This window comes from Euprymna scolopes, chromosome 12, assembly GCF_053919585.1.
Source record: "Euprymna scolopes isolate OS-2025 chromosome 12, ASM5391958v1, whole genome shotgun sequence".
NCBI classification, from domain to species: Eukaryota; Metazoa; Mollusca; class Cephalopoda; order Sepiida; family Sepiolidae; genus Euprymna; species Euprymna scolopes.
Genome location: NC_136493.1, coordinates 79173263 through 79192761, shown reverse-complemented (window position 1 = coordinate 79192761; position 19499 = coordinate 79173263). Strand labels below are relative to the sequence as shown.

Sequence of the window (19499 nt, the reverse complement as noted above, 5' to 3'; positions counted from 1 at the left end):
TTCGGCCAACTATTCCTCTGGCCTTCATCAGGTGGTAACCACGACGGGATAGGAACTCCGAATCTCCTAACTGTATTCTCAGCAATTATTGCCATCCATAGTTGTTGTCGTCTCACCACGTTTTCGGCCAAGTAAACCTCTGGCTGGCTTTGGGTAGGATTGAAACCGCTATCTTCAGACAATTCTCACCTGGAACCGTAGAAATTCAATGTCTCTATCCACTGCGCCACTGGCTTCGACAACTATGGATGGCAGTAATTGCTGAGAATGCAGTTAGGAGATTTAAAGTTCCTATCCCGTTGCGGTTACCACCTGACGAAGGCCAGAGGAATAGTTGTGCAAAACGTCATGAAACAACAACTAAGGAAGCTGAGGATAATAATCCGCAATAAATAAATAATACTCATCTCAATAATGAATTCCAATAAAATAATATAAATTTACCATTTATTTGATCAGAACTTAAATAACAAAGAAATTCATTATTCATATGCATTTAACTCGATATAATTTTTCTCATATAATATGTCGAGTGCAATGGCTCTACCCTCTCCTGAATTATCCATAAACTGACAGATCTGCTCAGTTAAAAGATTAGCAGTTGAACGAAAACCATGAAAGCTACACTAAACGTCACTAAAGAGGCCCAGATTTTTCAGAAAATCAACAAGTTTGCTGTTGACCAACCTTTCAAAAACTTTGCTAATAGCAGAGAGGAGACTAACAGGATGACACTTAGTTGGGTCAGATAGATCACCAGCATTTTTAAAGACATCGACAACAGAGGACTCTTTTCAACAAGGGAAACATGATTTTGATAAACAGAAATTGAATAATTTTGAGAAAATAAAAGTTCAAGAGCACAATGTTTGAAAACGATGACAGGAATTGAATCAGGACGAGACACTTTAGACTGGTCAAGATCAGAAAGAGCCTTAACAACCATATTTAAATTGGTGATTAAAGAATCAAGAGACTTATCAGTTTTCACAGAAAAATCAGGAAGAACAGCACCAGAATCATCCATAGAAAAATTGTCAGCAAAAAGACAAGCAAAAAAATCAGCTTTATCTTTAGAAGATGAAATAATCTGAAGAGCATTAAATAGAAGAGGAATAACAGACTTGCACTATTAACCATTATAGATTCTCCAAAAATTATGGGAGACAACATTTTGAGATGAGATAGTTAAAAACCTTAGTCTCAGAAATTGCTCTTTTGCAGACATTGTTAGCTCTTCTGTAGAATTGTTTAGAAGCCTCAGAACCATCCTGATTATACTGATTGAAGTAATGCTTATGATTGGCAATGACAAAAGCACAAATAGGTGAAAACCAAGGAGGAGAATAAAGTTTGGATTGAAATTTATGATGAGGAATGAAGATGTTAATTCCAACCAGAAGCCAGTCAGTAAATCTCCTTTGCATCATTATTCAAAGATATCTCAAAGATAGTACCCCATGGAACATCACAAAAGAAGCTGCAAAGCTCATTCCAATCAGCCCTCCTGTAGTTAAATGTCTTCCTATGGAAGGGTTGATCAATTGAAAACTTAACATCCCAACATCAACAGCAGCATGATTAGAAAAACCCAATGAAGGAGAAGAAATAGAACAAGATTCAGGGACAGAAGTGAGAAACAGATCAAGTAAGAATGGTTGATGATGGTCATTATCAGGAAAGTGTGTAGGGAAGGTGACGATTTATACATATATTTTTTAAATGACAACAATAACCAAATTAAATTAAATTAATTAAATGTTTGAAAATAAAACGATTATTTCTTACAACTAAATAAATAACATTTGTCTAAAATTCAATATTTAAGCACCCCCTCCCACCTCCAAAACAGGAATTTTATTTCATTTTCACTACAAGCATACAGAATATATCAGCAACAGTTTATTGATTTAGACAAAAATAAGTGAAATTATTTAATTTGCAAAAAGTAAATTTATACATATTTTTAATCTAATCACCCAGATGTAATAATTAGTCAATTTTTGATTAATGATCATCCAATCATCGAGTCAGATTATATTTTTGGTTCTTGTATTTAAAGAAAACAAGATTCTTCAATCAGACCATGTATGGATTACTGTTGTCATATTTGGGCTGGTGAATCTGTCCCATTTAAAAGATCCTTGCTAAGGTGCAAAAACGTAAGTTTAATTTGATTGGCCACACCAGTCTGTTTTTTCTACAAATACTATTAGGATGTATTCTTCAGAATAGTTTGATCTATTCTCTGCTTTGTTCCAATTCATTTGACTTGGTAGCTCCATCGTTTTGATACCTCATTGTAATACAGCTTCTTTCCAAGATCTGCAGGCTTATGGAACTCTCTTCCTGCTGACAGTTTTCTTTCTACCTACAGACCCGGTCTTTTTCAAGACTAAAGTCAATAGGCATCTCCTGTCTTTGCAATAATCATCTTTTGTTCTTCTTAGCACCTTACATAAAGTGGCTTCACACCTTATCTGGAGAGATTTCCATTAAAAAAAAAAAACTTAAAAAAATAAAATAGAATGACAAGAACATTTAAACTGACCTGAGGATATCCAAATCGACACTTGCCACATTGATGCCATCAATAAGGATTTCTCCTTTCTTCAATTCAATCATTTGAAAAATGGCAAGAAACAACGATGATTTTCCTGATCCTGTCCGACCAACGATACCAATTTTTTCAGCTGCTCGGGTCTCAAACGAAACATCATTGAGTGCATTCGGATGGCCAGAACGATACTGTAAGTGGACACGTCGGAAAGTGACACAACCCTGCTGCGGCCATGAAGAAGCTGGCTAAATAATGAGTAAAAAAATTATTGTTCGGCTTTTACTTGTTCTACGGAAATTACAATAAGAAAATCATGAATTTTATATATTTTATTGAAAATTTGCATAATTTTCTTAAATCTACTTTTTATATGATCTACATATAAACAGCAGTTAAAATTACAATATTTAGACTAAAAAGTATATTAGTGATGGGACGATTCCAAAATTTTTCCCGATTCTGATACAATTTCCGATTCCGATCCGATTCCCAATTCCAATTCTGATTCTTATAAAATTTATACATATTTAATTAGAGATTTGTTTTGTTTTGTTTTTGTTTTGTTTCTTTCGTAAATTTTCAGATTATTACATAAACCCCTGGGTAATGTCCGCGTATATTTTTTCTCAAATGTTTGCTCTGTAATTGATTAAAAATTATAAGACAACAAAACATTTTGATTTTAAAACAAAGCTATATTGTATCAGTTCGTATTTACTGTATAACATGCTACTTACATAAATAGTTAAATAGTTGAAAATATTCGAAGCTTGGTAGGCAAAATAAGAAAACGATGTAAGAACAACATATTTAACAATGCCACCTCTCATTGTTACGAACGAATTTCTAAATAATAATGTTACTATTTAGAAAAACATTTTTAATGTGAGATTGCGTGAGCTTTCTGTGCCTTCTCTCTATGAATGAACTAAAATGTTATTTTAATTATAAAAATTTGGTAGGTTATTAAATTGATTTATTTTGCTATAAAAAATAAAACAAAAACAAAATGAAGTGCAAATGGTGATGATGATGATGACGACGGCAACAACAACAACTTTGTAGATTAACACGCAGCTAAATCCCTATTCCAAAATGAAATATTACTTTTATAGATTACGTGTTAGAACAGTTTTTTAAATTGATGGAAAGAAAAGCGATCATGGTACTCGTGCAGTTTACATCCCTCATTATAAAAAGAAAATTTCAAAAAACAATTATATTCTACGTAACCGTTATGGAATGAAATTCTCCTGAAAAAAATTTCCCTTAATTTCATCAAGTAGTTTTGTTTTTACAGCTTATTTTCAATCTTGGGAACATGGAATTTCTCTAATAAATCGCTTAATTGATATCAAAGGGAAGTAATACATTATATTTCGACCAAAATCAATGCTAATGGCGTAGTTTAGATTGACTGTTTCGAATGCCTCGAATGAATGCTTTTAGCGATAAAAACAAAACTACTTGATGTAATTAAGTGAAATTTTTTATGAGAACTTCATTCCATAACGGGTACGTAGAATATAATTGTTTTTCTTTTTTTTAAATTTTCATTTTTTAATGGGGGACATAAACTGCACAAGTACCGTGATCATTTTAGAATTTAGAGTGTGAGATCAGTTTCAAATATAAATTTAACGTAAAATGATCATCGTTTCTGGCCACCCTAATTCTTTATGGATGTTAACTAAATTGTTTCCCACTAAATTAAGTTCGATTTGCAACGTTGTAAAACCATGTGTAATCGCTTAAAAAGTAGACACCCCTCCTCCAATAAGCGCACATAATTTAAAATTGGTAACACACTACAATGTTTTGGAAAAGCAGCTCATTTTACGTTAAATTTATTTGTGAAATTGACCCTCTATTTTAAATTCCTAATCGTTTTATATTTATTTATTTTTTTATAATCATGAGTGTTTATAGGCAATGTTTATATTTCATTTTTAAATAGTTACGTGTAAAACGGTACAAAGATGTAAATAATGTATTCTCGTGAAATTATCGGTGTTTTTTATTCCGTTTTCATTTTTTGCCCATCGCAATTATAACTTTTTGTTGCGAAAAGAAAAGTTTGATTCTCCATTTTATAAACGACACAGCCCTTTCCTACTACTAACCCTAAGTCCGTGATAATACAAAAAATAAAGCGATTATTTGTGTTTTTATGATTTTGCCGATTGGGTTGTGAGTCAATGGTAAAAAAATTAGTTAAATGCTTTAAAACAATTAGAATGGCTGGGAAACGGGTGATTATTTTATATTAAATTTAGGAATTTAAGAAAATTGGGCAACGGAAAAGGGCCATTTTCGCCAGCTAAGAATAAAAGGGAAATTACTGAATAAATATCGATTGAAAATTAATTTGAGCCTGGTTCTTGCGGAAAAGGACTCCCCAATCCTGCACCCCAATTAAAAAATTATTAATATACTAATTGTTCTGTTTTGAGCTCTTGAATGCGGGAATTTTTCGGTTGAAATCGAGAATCTGCACAGAATTTTGGTTCAAAGTCACATCGGCCGAAACATTAACAAAGTTTAGTATCTGTTCTGATGCTACACTTCACCTCTTTTCGTTCAATGAAGGAGAAATGACCGAGGCAATTTTAATTTTTGTTCCGATCAAAAGTGCCCCTTTTGGGAGCCGGATAATCCCCATATTTAAAAACGACTTTGTGTCTAACTGTACTTTCTGGGGGGGGGGGCACAAGTAAGTAGAAACACTCAATATGTAAACAGTAGTACAAAGCATGTTCATAACTTATAGACATCGATTTTATTTGGTTTTAAAGAACCCTTCACATTTAAATTTTCTTTTTAATATAGTTTGCAGGGAGGGCTTTTAAAAAACTCTTGAACAGCAAGCTATTTTCAATCGATATTTATTTAATAACTGCCCGAAATTTATGTGGGCTACTAGATCTCCATCCTAAATGCTAAAATAATTTTGTTTTTAGTGGGTTCGCAAATATCGCTCAAAAGTAGAATTTCAATGCGGGTGGGGGGTACTTTTAAATGTAGATATAATTTCTTTTTCAATTTGAAACATTTCTAAATGTTTTCTCTTTATCTATTTTATCCAGACTTTGATAAATTCATTGTGATATATTCATGTATATTTTTAACGTTTGCGGTGATGATAGATAAAAAAAACAGAAGGTGTCAGACAAAGTTGCTCCAGGAAAATAAAATAAAACTCACCTAGTCGTTTGAAATCTTCTAACATTAAACTGTCAACATTTGGCAACTAGGTGCAAAAAAATACTTGACCGTTTTAAACTGTTTGATAAGGAGATGGACAAGTGACCTCTAAAACATTTACTTAAACAAATAAAAAATAAAATGAAAGTTGAAAGCGATTCCCCTACAAAAATACAAAACAAAATTAATTGCTTTTTTTATTAATCATGTTTTGGCCAAAAATGTGATCATAACAAATCCAGAAATAATAAATCTAAGAGTCTATTTCTCAAATTACATAAATCGGTAGAAAATTACATTGTCTTGTTTTTAGTAAAAGTTAATTGCTTTAGATTTTTTTCATTTCTCACCTCTTTACTGCATTGATATTTTTTTAAATTACAATAAAATTTTAAATACCAATTAACTGTTTGTTTGTCAATAATTAAATTTACTCCTCCATCTCTGAGTGCTCAATTTTAAGTTTAATACTTTTGGGTGGCTATCTGAAATATTTTTAAGATTGTTTTATGTTAAAAGTTGGTGTAGAAAATTGAATGAACAAGGTGTGGCGTAGTCCCTGACATTGGCAGGTTCATTTTAGACGACAATAGTGTTTGGAGGTATGCCAAAAACCACATCGACAATTGAAATAAAGGTTACGTTATGGCTAAGGTAGAAAATGAACCATATTAAACGAATGTGTATTTATATTAAAATAGAAATAAATGATACAATGAAGAATATTATGATTATAAGCTAGCAAATGCTAACATAACAGTAACAATATTTTGTAAATGAAAAATCAAGAAAAACATGATAGAATTGCAAAACTTAGTTTACAAAAATATGTTTTTTTTAGAAAGATTCATGTGGGAAAGATTAAGCAAACTCGTGTTTTTGTAGGAAAATGTAACATTTAGTAGAAAATGAATATGAAAACTTTTGAAATAACAATAAATATTCTTTTTTAATTAAAAAAGAATTTGGTTAATTACAATGATTACAAGAGAATAATTTAGTTATGTAATACACTTAAGTATCTCGTTGTTTCTCATATTTAAGTCCTAAAATTCTTAAATTATAATGTAAAAACATTAACATTTCTCCAGTTTCACATTTCAGACGATTTCTACTTGGTAAATAAATATTACCTCGAACACTAAATAATCGTTCACTTTCAACAGAAGACGGGGGTGCTGATAAATATTTCCTGATTAAAGATGCCAGGATGGGAAATTCATATTTATTTGAATTTCACCATTGAAAATATAATCGTCGCATTTTATATTTTTAATTTTTGATATTTTTCCATTTCTATTTTTAATGAGTATATTTGTTTGTTTATTTCACTGTCTAATTCATTCTTTACTGGTTCGACCTTTTCTTTGTATTTTTTCTTTAATTCAGTGAGGCATTTTTCAAAACTAAAATTAAAGTCATTATCATCATCACTTTTCTCCACAGATACGTCAGACACATCAGTCTCCATAACTTTTGATACATTGGGTGATGTGTCTATTTTTTCTTTGGTTATAGCATAGATATCTTGTGTTAACCATTCTGTAATAGCCTTCTCATGCGGCAGGCCATTGTAGTTATTTTCAAGGAAACCAGACTTGAATCTGGGATCGAGGTATGTTACTAGAATAAGGTTTTTATCCTGTAAATAATTATCAAATCTAGCATTAAAAGAAGTTTTCCATGCTCAAAGTGTTGAATCTAACCCATGAAATAGTCCTCTATCTTCTCCCCTTTTAAAAATATGATGAATCACTTTAATTTGTGGTACAATATAAGACGCAGTTGCTTCTCTGCTAGACAGTATATTTGTGCATTCATTAAATTGTTTCAGTATTTTTATTATTTTTTCTAACATCTTCCATTGGTTGGATTCTAAAGAATGTGGTTTTACATGCTCACTGCAATATGAAATAAGAGCATTCTTTTGTTCGAATACTCTTGAGAGCATAGCATATTGACTGTTCCATCTTGTATTCACATCCTGAATAAATCTATGGTTGGGCAAATTAAATTTTTTCTGGTATTCCTGGTACTTTGCAAAAGCTGCAGGTGACTGGTTGAAGTGCCAAACTATTTGTTTACAAACAGATATCATGACCTTCACAAATCTGTAAAAATGGCATCATTAATCGTCAACTGTAACGTGTGTAGAAAACATGGTAAAGCTGAATAATTCGTTTGCACAGTTGCTGCTGCCATATTAGTTGCATTATTTCGTATAAGAACATAGATTTTGCAAGAAATATCAAATTCTTCTACTGCGCTTTTAATAATTTCACTAATATTGATTGCAGTGTGTGATGCTTTAAATGAAGTGATTCTTAAAACTGCACTTCTTTGCTTAAAGTTTTCATTGATCCAATGAGATGTCACGCTTAGAAAAGATAAGTTCGCTAAACCAACAGACCAACCATCACTGGTAAGAGATACATAACTAGCAGTGTTTATTTCCTCCTGTATCTTATTTCTGACCTTCCTATATATATCATGCACAATATTTTCTTTGATATACTTTCTCGAAGGTATTATATAATTTGGACAAATGTGCTTCAATAGTCTTTTGAAACCAAGGTCTTCTACAACAGAAAAAGGTTGTAAGTCAATTGCAATCATTTCATCAATATATCTGTGAATTCTTTGAGCTTTCCTATCATTTATATCCCAAGTTTTATTTTCAGCGACAATATCGTGCAAGGTTTGTTGCTTAAAGGAATCTCTGACAATTTTGGTGCGTTTCATAATTAAATCATTGATTGGCTCTGCTCTTTTCATCTCTTCTTTCTTTTTCTCGTCTTTTTCTTTTTGAAGATATTTGCGATGCTGTGTATGTGTTTCAACATGTTTGTTGTGGTAAAAGAAGTTATTTGCTTATTGCACAATTGACATATTCATTTATTTTGATTATCAGCAGAAATCTTTAAAAATTTCCAAACTATACTTTGCTGCTTAGCACTGGATCTGCTTGCTATAATTTTTGTCTGAAAATAATAAACACCTGTTAATAATATTTTGATTTTATTTATGTGTAGATTTTATAAAGATTTAAACAATGTTTTATGAATTGTATAATAAACAAAAGTTAAATTTTCTTCACTTATTTAAAGCTGACATGAGCAATTTCTTCAAAATAGTATTTGTGCATTTTTTCAATCAATGGAGCACACTGAGGATAATTCAATTTTAACATTCATTCTGAAAATAAGAGACACAATATTGCAACATTATTCTAAGCATGAGTGCATCAAGTATTTTGGCTTACATTAAATTATAGAAATTTGTTTAAAATAGCTTCAGAGTTCACTAAGAACTTTGATTCTTCGTAAATGCTTGTGTATTAAAAGATTGAATGTTTATAAACCTTTTAGATCCAATCATTTTTATGAATAGGCATTGGATCAACTTTATTGTAACAACCAATATTATAACTATTTGATTAATAAAAATAAATTTAACTTTCTATTTAAAACAAATAATTTGGTAAAATAAACGGCTAGATTAAAAAACTGAGAATAGAAGCAAAAGAAAAAAAAATGAAGGTAAAAAGGCTAGCGCGCAACATCAGGTAAGAACAGACGTTATATGTATAAAATTAAAATAAAAGTGTACTTTACATATTATTTTGAAGGTATATAATTTTGAACTTTGAAAAGATAATATGACAACACTTGAATTTAGGCAAAAATGGCAGTAGTGAATAAATAGGTAAAAATGGCAAATTGAAAAAATATAGGCTAATATCTCACAATAGGTTTATTAAAATATTGTATACTATAAATAAACAGAAAACATGAGAAGTTTGTCAAATTAAAAAAAAACAAACGTTGATACATCTTTAATCCAAAAGCCAAAAAAAAAAGAAAATTCTAAAAACAATTTATTTTTTCACTTTTCTGAATTGTTTGTTTTTGTTTTGTTTAGTTTTTGAGATATAGTTTTAAAAATGTTTTTGAGATATAGTTTTAAAAATGTTTTTGAGATATAGTTTTAAAAATGTTTTTGAGATATAGTTTTAAAAATGTTTTTGAGATATAGTTTTAAAAATGTTTTTGAGATATAGTTTTAAAAATGTTTTTGAGATATAGTTTTAAAAATGTTTTTGAGATATAGTTTTAAAAATGTTTTTGAGATATAGTTTTAAAAATGTTTTTGAGATATAGTTTTAAAAATGTTTTTGAGATATAGTTTTAAAAATGTTTTTGAGATATAGTTTTAAAAATGTTTTTGAGATATAGTTTTAAAAATGTTTTTGAGATATAGTTTTAAAAATGCATTAAAAAGTATTCACTGTTGTTCCTACTTACTTGCCTCCCCACGAATGCAAAGTTAAACACAAGGTCGGTTTTTAATGTGAGAAATATACAGCTCCCAAAAAGGGGCACTTTGGATCAGAACAAAAATAAAAATGTCCTCAGTCTAGAAGAAGTTCTTCAACAATTATTATATTAATACAAAAAATTGGAGGGAAGGGGGTTAGCCTCGTTTTAAAACAATATTCCCTGCAAGAACCGTTCTACAATTTATTATTAATCAATATTTATTCAATAATTGCCCTTTTTTCCTAGCTGGCAAAAATGGTCCCTTTTCTGTTGCCCAATTTTCCGGACACCTAAAATTCATTTACGATTTTTACCGAGTGAGTAAATACTTTTCAAAATATTTATTTTCACGCATGGAGGGACGCCGTGTTCCTCTTTTAAACTATATGAGTTAGAACCTAACACCTCCCATCGGTGTAAATACTTATTTACAAATAGTCATTTTAAAATTTGGCAGTGAGGGGTTAGCCATATTTTAAACTAGAGGGTAGAGAGCTGAGCCCGGCACTTCTCCAACAGTCCTAATTTTCTGTTACTAAAATGCGGTCCATTTTTACCATTTTTGCCGTTGCCACTTTTACCCTGCTATTTATTCCCTTGCAATTTTACCGAGCACCAAGAACACATAGCTTCAAAATAACAGAGTAAAATATTAAGCAATATTTATTTTTAAATATCATTGGGGAGATGATTTAGTTCCCATTTAAAACTAGCATAGCCCACTAAATCCCTCTTCAGGATGGTCTTAAAATCTATTTTGCAAATTAAAATTATGGATATTGTAAATATCATGACCTCTAGAATAAATGTGCTATTGTGATAACTGAAATGATTCTAGATAGTGTAAGATAGAGTATTACCACAACTTCCAATTTCACCCACATTTGGTATTGTGCCTAATTTGTGAAAATATGCTATGTATTTTACCCAATAAATAATTCAAAGTGTAGTATATGTAGTATCTGTTCTGATATTACACTTTATCCTTTATGTCCTCTGCCACTGACAGAAAAATCGTTCTAGACTGAGACATTTCAATCCAGAGTATCCCTTTTAGGAGAGTTGGATTCCCTATATTAAAAACCGACCTTGTGTCTAACACTATCTTCAGGTAGGGGACGACAAGTAAATAGAATCACATTTAAACTAACTCACACACCCCAGACAAAATGAGATTCTACATTTTTAGGCGATTATGTGAACAATATGTTCACATTTTTTTTTAAATAAAAAATACAAAACAAAAAAAACAACTAATTTAAAATTTAGAGAGTGGGATCAGTTTAGCATATATATTTAAAGTAAAATCGTCTTCATTTTCAGGCCATTATAAATTATTATGATTGTTCATTAAATTCTTTTACAACTTACCCTAAGTTAAACTGGTAAGTTCATAAAACTCGCATATTATCACTTAAAAAGTAACCTCCCACATACACAAACGCACAGAACTTACATATTATAGCAATCTTTGGTTAACTGTCCTTAAACACTTGAAGTACTTGGATATGGAGGCTCATTTTCTGTTAAATTTACCTGTAAAACAGACACTATAAATTCTAAAATTTATTATTTTTTGGCTTCTTGTCTGGTGGATGATTTTTCAGAATAAGAAAGGAAGAAAAGGGAGCGAAATAAATGAATACAAAACTAATAAATGTTACCAAAAACAAGCGAAGCTACATTTTCAACAACCTGGATAATTTTTTCGTTTCTTTTTTTGCACTTTAAATTATTTTAAAGTGTTTTTTAACTTAAAATAATGGTAGTGTAAAACCTATTGAGTTAAAACAAAATAAAAATGGTGATATTATTTAAGCCATATTCGAGCCTCGATAATAGCTCAGAAATCAGAAATCAAAGTACTGATAGAAACGCACCCAAGATATGTCACTATGTTCACCCGATGTTATGTGAGAACAAGAAAAAAGGCCGACACACAACTTTTAACTCTCGATGATTACTCAAAAATTAAAAATTAAACAATATACTAGTAGAAACCCACCCAATAAATGTTACCAAAGGAAAGATAAGTTACACTTCTATCTAACAAAAGAATATATTTGACTTTTACAAAAAAAAACAAAAAACAATTCGAACTTTTGCATCACATTAAAATAAATATTAAACAGAAATAAAGTAAAAATATGGTGGTAATTAATTTTCAAATCATGAAACACATTTTGAATATCTTTAAAATAGTTATTTAAAAATACACTTACATTTTATGTTGCCAAATTTTTCAGTTAGTGGTCTAGGTTTTTATTGCCTTATATAGGAGAGTGAGATTGGTGGGCTCTAGATGGCATTGGCGCCGCTATAGGAATCCCTAAGTATAAACATAAATGATACCGGCAAAATCAAAGAAATCACACAGAAGCATGACATTTCACGAGTTCATTTCAAATTCAATTCAAGGCCAATCCTTTTCACACCTTTCACCACTCCTTGTCATATTTGCCAATGCCTAAAATCCAACACTATTATATTCTACTTTTGCTTTAATTAGCAATAATGTTTGATATTATTTTTCTTGACAAAATATTTCTTTAAATTTAAACAATTTTTTCAATACCTTGAAAATAAACTGCATTCTTCTAAAGGCTATCTAGCGAATTTTTGCAAAGTTTCAAGTTTTATTTTGTTTATTTTACGCAGATAAAATAAATTTAGATCTTCTTTTAATTTTATCATGATCTATAGAGGTTAGTTTTACTAATAGTTTAAAAGGAATAAATATTTATCAACGGTATCAGCAATGAAAAATTAACATAATAAAATATTAAAAGAATCGGTTTTGGAATCGGAAATTAGGCACAAATTTTTCCGATTCCGATACCCCGAAAACTACTGATTTTTCCAATTCCCGATTCCAATTATTTGGTACAACATTAATATATATATATATATATATATATATATATATATATATATATAAAATGAAAGACAAGGAATAAAAGTTATATATAACTTTATTATATCATGAAAACAATAAGGAAAAGTTAAAGGGAAAATTATGAAAAAAAAAACCTCTTTCCCCTTAACTTTTCTCTACTGTTCTAATGATATAATTAAGTTATGTATAACTTTTATTCCTTGTCTTTCATTTAATGCTAGTGTTTGCTCCTCTTAATAGTGTTGAGCTTTTCTTATCAAGATAAGTTTTGGTTTGTTAAGGATTTACTCTTTGATAACATAATCATATTATAGGTATGTACATAATTTTGATAGATTCCAAAGTTCAAGAAATTATTCATTTTACCAATCATTTTTTTTTTAAACAAAAACCTTAGCACATTTGCAGATCTGTTTCATTCAAAGGGGAAAAACTGATATTTGTACATTAATACCGGATATTTCTTCTGTGGACTCATCAGAAAAAAACAAACAAACAAACCCTTTCAAATACTCTAAATAAACTGAAATTTGGCGACACACACATACACACATATATATATATATATATATATATATATGCTGACGTCAAATGCATATTTTGTTAAAATTTTAAAAAAAATTTCAACTCCTTTCCACGTTTTTTGTATAAAAATTAAACTAAATATAGCCTACATTACAACCCCTGCTGCTTAGCAGCTGTGTTCCAAAGTCCATAATGATCAGTTAATTAGTTTAGGAATAACTCATGTGCATGCAATTATAAATGAACATAAACTGTATAAAAGACATAAAGAGGAAGACATTACGTACATTTTATATTTGAGGACGATTAAATACATACTGCAGAAGAATAAACATTCATGTTGAAAGTTTAAATTTAGTGTAGAGTATTTTTTTAAGAGATGGCAAACTTTAAATTAAAATAAATCACAGAAAAATATTTTTATTATACAAATATATGGTTTATTCAAAAGATTAATTTCTAGCATTTATAATTTAAATACAATTTTGGGTATATAGCCTGTGCATAATATATGGTGCAATGTAGAGGCTCAATTTTCACACCTCTACACATTAAATTAGACCGTACTTTGGCAATAACAAGTCGAATGTTATCTTCAAGTGGTCTGGTTTAACAACATAGATATGGAACTTTACATATCCTTAAAGAAAATAATCTAATGGGGTTTAATTGCATGAACGAGGTGGCAAGTTGACAAGTCTATTTTATAAAATTTTTCCTTCATCAAACGTTTCTCTCAATAAATTGATCGTATCACATACTCTCTGGCATGTGACTCCGTCCTACTGAAATCACATGATGAATTGATAAACCAAGCTGAACTCAAAATAATTGATAGTTGCCAAATCTTCAATTAAAGAAAATAGAGTTGTCAATTTAAAGTTTGCCGCTTCTAAAAAATAAATACTCTGTAGCAGAATCAGTTCACAGTAGAAGAATCAGTTCACAGGAAAACATGGGAAAAAATGATAAGGATGAATGTGAGAGAAAGATGGATAAATAAAGATCTGGCCAGAGATTAGTTTGAAAGTCAATTCTAAAAACTGTCCAATACATGCTGACATGTAAAACAGATGTTAAACCAATAACGATTCGTGTATTCATTTGAGTTATAAATATTGTGTGGCTTATTACAATAAAATCTGATATTTAATATTATATTCATGTCTCATTTCTTTAATTGATATACGACACAATGAGAATTTATATTTTTTTTTGTCTGTAATGCATTTCACGATCGTTTATTCCAAAAATTCAAGAGAGTGCATGCATAGTAGTATTCTAGAGAGGAAAGATAATCCAGGCTTAAACATAATCCAATGATTTTGAACACTCGACAATGATAATTGAAAAGCATGAAGCCGACTTTAAATGTTATCTATAAATATAAAAACGAAAATGTTTGTGTGTGTGTGCGTTTTCGTGTATGTCCAAGAAAGGTTTTTTTCCGAGAACCGATCGGTCGCCTCACAACTTCTGAAAACTTTTTATATCGCGCCTAAATGATAATAGCTACGAGTTAACAACCGGGGTCGCCTGTCTATTTAATTTGCCCGACTTTCAAAAGATAAATATTCAACAATTTTCGATCACCGTATGTGCATTAAGCTTTTTCGCATAAAAAAAAGAAGCAAACAGACTCGCAGTAAATAAAACACAGTCCCGACTCAAAGTTGACGTCATTAACTCGTCAAAAACGGGCACCTACCATTAAATGTTGCACGTTTTTTTTTCACACTTTATTATTTTCCAACTGCGCGTCAAGGCTTCGTTTTTTTTAAACAAACACCCGGGACACTCGGCAAATGATTTTTCTTTTTATTTACCCCAAAACACACACACCTACAAACACCCGGGCAATGCTGGAATGCAATAAAAGAGAAAATACTTGTGTGTGTGTGTGTGTGCATTTTCGTGTATGTTCAATAAAGGCTTTTTTCCGAGAACTGATCAGTCGCCTCACAACTTCTTATAACTTTTTTTTTTTTTTTTTTTTTTTTTTTTACATGGAGGTCACCACTTATCAAGGCCCAAGGGCCACTCGGGGATAAGGATTATTGTGTGTACAGTAATCAATGGAATAGTGTAGTAATAGTATTGGAAAGTTGATAAAGTGTTATTACTTAAGGGGGCAGTTCATCAGGAATTTGTTTGTGTTGGACTTGAAGACATCCAGGTTGAAGTCGGGAGGGAAACAGGCAAGCGGAACAGAGTTCCACAGGCATGCAGTTCTAAGAAAGAAGCTTTGTTCATGGAATCTACGTTTTGATTTAGGCATAGATAAGGAGTGGGGAAAATTATTGACAGTGGTTTCAGCTAGTCGGGTGATTTTTGAAAAAGATTGGCGAGGGGGGACCAGAGAATGGAGCTCAGACGAGCACTTGCCATGGAAATAACTTTTTATATCGCACCTAAATGATAATATCTACGAGTTAACAACCGGGGTCGCCTGTCTATTTAATTTGCCCGACTTTCAAAAGATAAATATTCAACAATTTTCGATCGCTGCATGTGCATTAAACTTTTTCCATATTAAAAAAAAGAAGCAAACAGACTCGCGGTAAATAAAACACTGTCCCGCACTCAAAATTGACATCATTAACTCATCAAAAACGGGCACCTGCCAAGTTGCACTTTTTTTTCACACTTTATTATTTTCCAACTGCGTGTCAAGGCTTCGTTTTTTTTAAAACAACCAATGATTTTTGTTTTCATTTACCCAAAAACGCACACACCTACAAACACCCGGGCAACGCTGGATACCCCCCCCCCGCTAGTAGTCAATAAAAAAACTTACCAAATTAAGACCAACTTCTCTTTCTCGAGGAACTCTGTCAATATATTGATAAGCTCTTTCCACACTGACCATCATTTTCTCTGTTTCCGTAAAGTATACAACGACTCCATTGAGGAGTTTTGTGATGGACAGAGCATATGTAAGTGCCAGTCCTACCAAAACTATAAGATGAGAAAATAATTTTAAAATTATCAATAAAAAAATGTCAAACACATTATCATTGAATTTCAGTTCAATAAGCATAATAATTTGAAAAGTAATAAAAACCAAAAGTCATTTCAGTAGAAAAATGGCTTGAAATTCATAAAATATTCGCAAACTGGAATACATTGTAAATCCAACTTTACTCTCGTTAATAACATATTCTAAATGGATATGCTTCTTATTTATATTGAAAAGTAAACTGAAATGGCGACACTCACCCGATACAGATTGAACAGACTTCCTCTGAAGAAGAAAGTTTCAAGCGAGTACAAAATTCACAAGTGTATATCCCCATTAACTCTTGCAGGGGGTGACGTCCTCCTACATACAGCACTTAGTATTTCAAATTACTCACCCATCTGGTACTGACCAGGCTTAACGTTGCTTGATGATCTAATGAGAACTAGTGTGTCAATGTGATTATGCCGTAATTAAATATTCAGTTTTGAAGAGAATATTTGATTAAATTGAGGACCGTTCTTCTTTTGAAGCATTATTTAGTTTTTAAATTTTAATTATTAAATTTTAATTATTTAATTATTTTAATTATTAAAAACCATTAGCAGTCATACAATGCAAATATATTTATTTTAATCTTGAATTTTTTGACAATAGTAGACATCTTCAGAGGAAATAAGTATATCTTTTTTTTTCTAACTCTTAAATCGGCATTGTATGGCTTCTAATAGTTTTGTTTTTTTAATAATTCAACAATGCTTCAAAAAAAAAAAAAATCCTCTAGACTTTCACTTTTAGACAAAGTAAAAAAAAAATCTAAAATCTAATAGGTCTTGCACAATCCACCAAGCTCCAACCCCTATCCCATCACCACAATGTTGCATCCCTGTGCTTGTTTTACAAGTATTTTAACAGAATGTACTCTGATGAACTCCTAGCACTTGTGCCCTCCCCCAATGTACATACTTTCGACTAACATAAAAAGCAGCAAAATTTCACCCCATTCACTGTTGAGGTCCCTAGATACCAGAAAGCCTTTTACTTTAATAGTTTCTTTCCTCAGATTGTCAGACTTTGGAATTCCTTTCCTATCTCCTACTTTCCTGACAGTACTAATATAATGTGAACAGATATCTTGCTGCTCAACTCCCTACTTAGTGCACCCCTGTATGCACAGTTCATAATTCACATCTCAGTCGCAATGTGTCTTGTTTGAGGTGAAAAAAAGCATAGTGAGCAATTTTTACTGCAATTGTACCTCTATAAGGCCACCATTCGCCCATGCATGGAGTATTGTTGTCATATTTGGGCTGGTGCATCTGCTGCTCGTCTCTCACTCCTGGACAAGGTTCAAAAGAGAGTCGCCAACCTGATAGGTCCTGAATTGTCATCTAAGCTTCAGCCCATCAACGAAATGTAGCATCCCTCTACCTGTTCTACAAGTATTTTAACGGTGAATGCTCTGATGAACTGCAAGCACTTGTACCCCCCTCGACTTAAATACCCCCGACAAACCCGACAATGAGCAAAATCCCACCCCTTCACAGTAGAGATCCCTAGATGTAAGAGAGCCTTCTACTCCAGTAGTTTCTTCCCCAGAACTGCTAGACTTTGGAATTCCCTTCCAGGTTTCTGCTTCCCCAACTGTACTGACATGCAGAAGTTCAAGTGTAATGTGAGCCGATATCTTGCTGGCTAACTCCCCACATAGTACCCCTATAGCTTATTCCCTGATAGTATCCCCCTACATCAAAGTGGCAATGTGCTTTGTTTGGGGTGAAAATGTAATAAAAAAAAAAAAAAATTAAAAAAAACAAAAAAAACTGCTCACCAATGCCATTGAGCAGACAATAGTAAAAGCATCAAGGGGAGATAACTATCAACACTAACCTGCATTTGCAGTTTGAAAATGGTGTTCAAGAACAGCAATAATGGCCACCCCTGACACCATAGCTACACCGATAATCTGCAGACGAAAATCCAGCCAACAGGAAGCAGCCATACCAGCAAACATTGCTCGTTGATTGTCATCTAATTTACAAAGATTTTCTTCCTGAAATCTAAAATAAAAAAATATATATATTGTAAGAAAAATTAAATTCATACGGTTAAAAATTTCTTATGAAATTAAATAAAAAATAAGGCATTTTTTGAAAAATTTAGTTTAAAACTTGAGAAGGGTGTTTAGTTTTCTATTTAAATTTAACATGAAATGATCCCTTTTTTTAGCATAGCAGACACAAAAACTGAAGTGGACGACTATTTACTTATATCGAAATTCATTTCAAAGATTAAAATTTACTTATTTAAAAATTTATCATGTATTAAAAATTATTAAAAATTTTATTTTTAAAAATCATAATTCAAATGATTAAAGTTTATGTGAAATATTCTGAATATTTTATGAGATAATTTTAATTTAATAATATTCGGAAATTAATCTATATATCTATAAAAGTGAAAATGTCTGTGTGCCTGTCTGTATACATTTCCCTACTAAATAACGCGGTCAATTTTCAGTCTACAGACTCGAAATTTGACATAGGGGGTATTGAGATTTTGGAAAATCTTTTTAATTGGGATTTGGCTAGAAATTTTGCTGTTAAGAGGTCAAAGTTCAACGATTTGACCTTTGAGAACTCTACCAAACTCCTTTGCTAATTTTGGGTCTAACCACCTGTAAATTTTATATATAGGTTACTTGGATATAGATCTAACTTTATAATTTGATTTGAGCCCAAAACAGTAAATGTTAAAGATCAAAATTGGGGTCAAAGTTAAAAAAAAATTAATATCTGTGGTCTCTAACAAATAACTGAGCCAATTTTTGGTCTAAACATTTGAAATTTTACATAAAAGGTATTCAGACATAGGGCAAGCTTTTTAATCATTTTATTGCTCATAATTTGGCTTTCAAGGGGTCAAAGTTTAAAAGATTTGACCTTTGCGGTCTCTAGCAAACTGTTAAGCCAATTTTGGGTCTAAACATTTGAAATTTTACATAAAGGGTATTCAGACTTTCAGCAAGCTTTTTAA

At 31.2% G+C, this 19499-nt stretch overlaps 1 protein-coding gene across 2 annotated transcripts in view; it reads right to left on the bottom strand.

Moving 5' to 3' along the window:
- LOC145291357 (ATP-binding cassette sub-family C member 10-like) overlaps nucleotides 1-19499 on the bottom strand; it is a 120705-nt gene that overhangs the window by 2775 nt on the left and 98431 nt on the right. For both annotated transcript variants that reach the window (XM_080137129.1, XM_080137130.1), the window contains exons 14-16: nucleotides 18354-18523; nucleotides 16302-16462; nucleotides 2552-2805 (exon numbers count right to left, since the gene is read on the bottom strand). In XM_080137129.1, the coding sequence (XP_079993255.1) occupies nucleotides 2552-2805; nucleotides 16302-16462; nucleotides 18354-18523 (585 nt within the window). The remainder of the gene's footprint in view (nucleotides 1-2551; nucleotides 2806-16301; nucleotides 16463-18353; nucleotides 18524-19499) is intronic.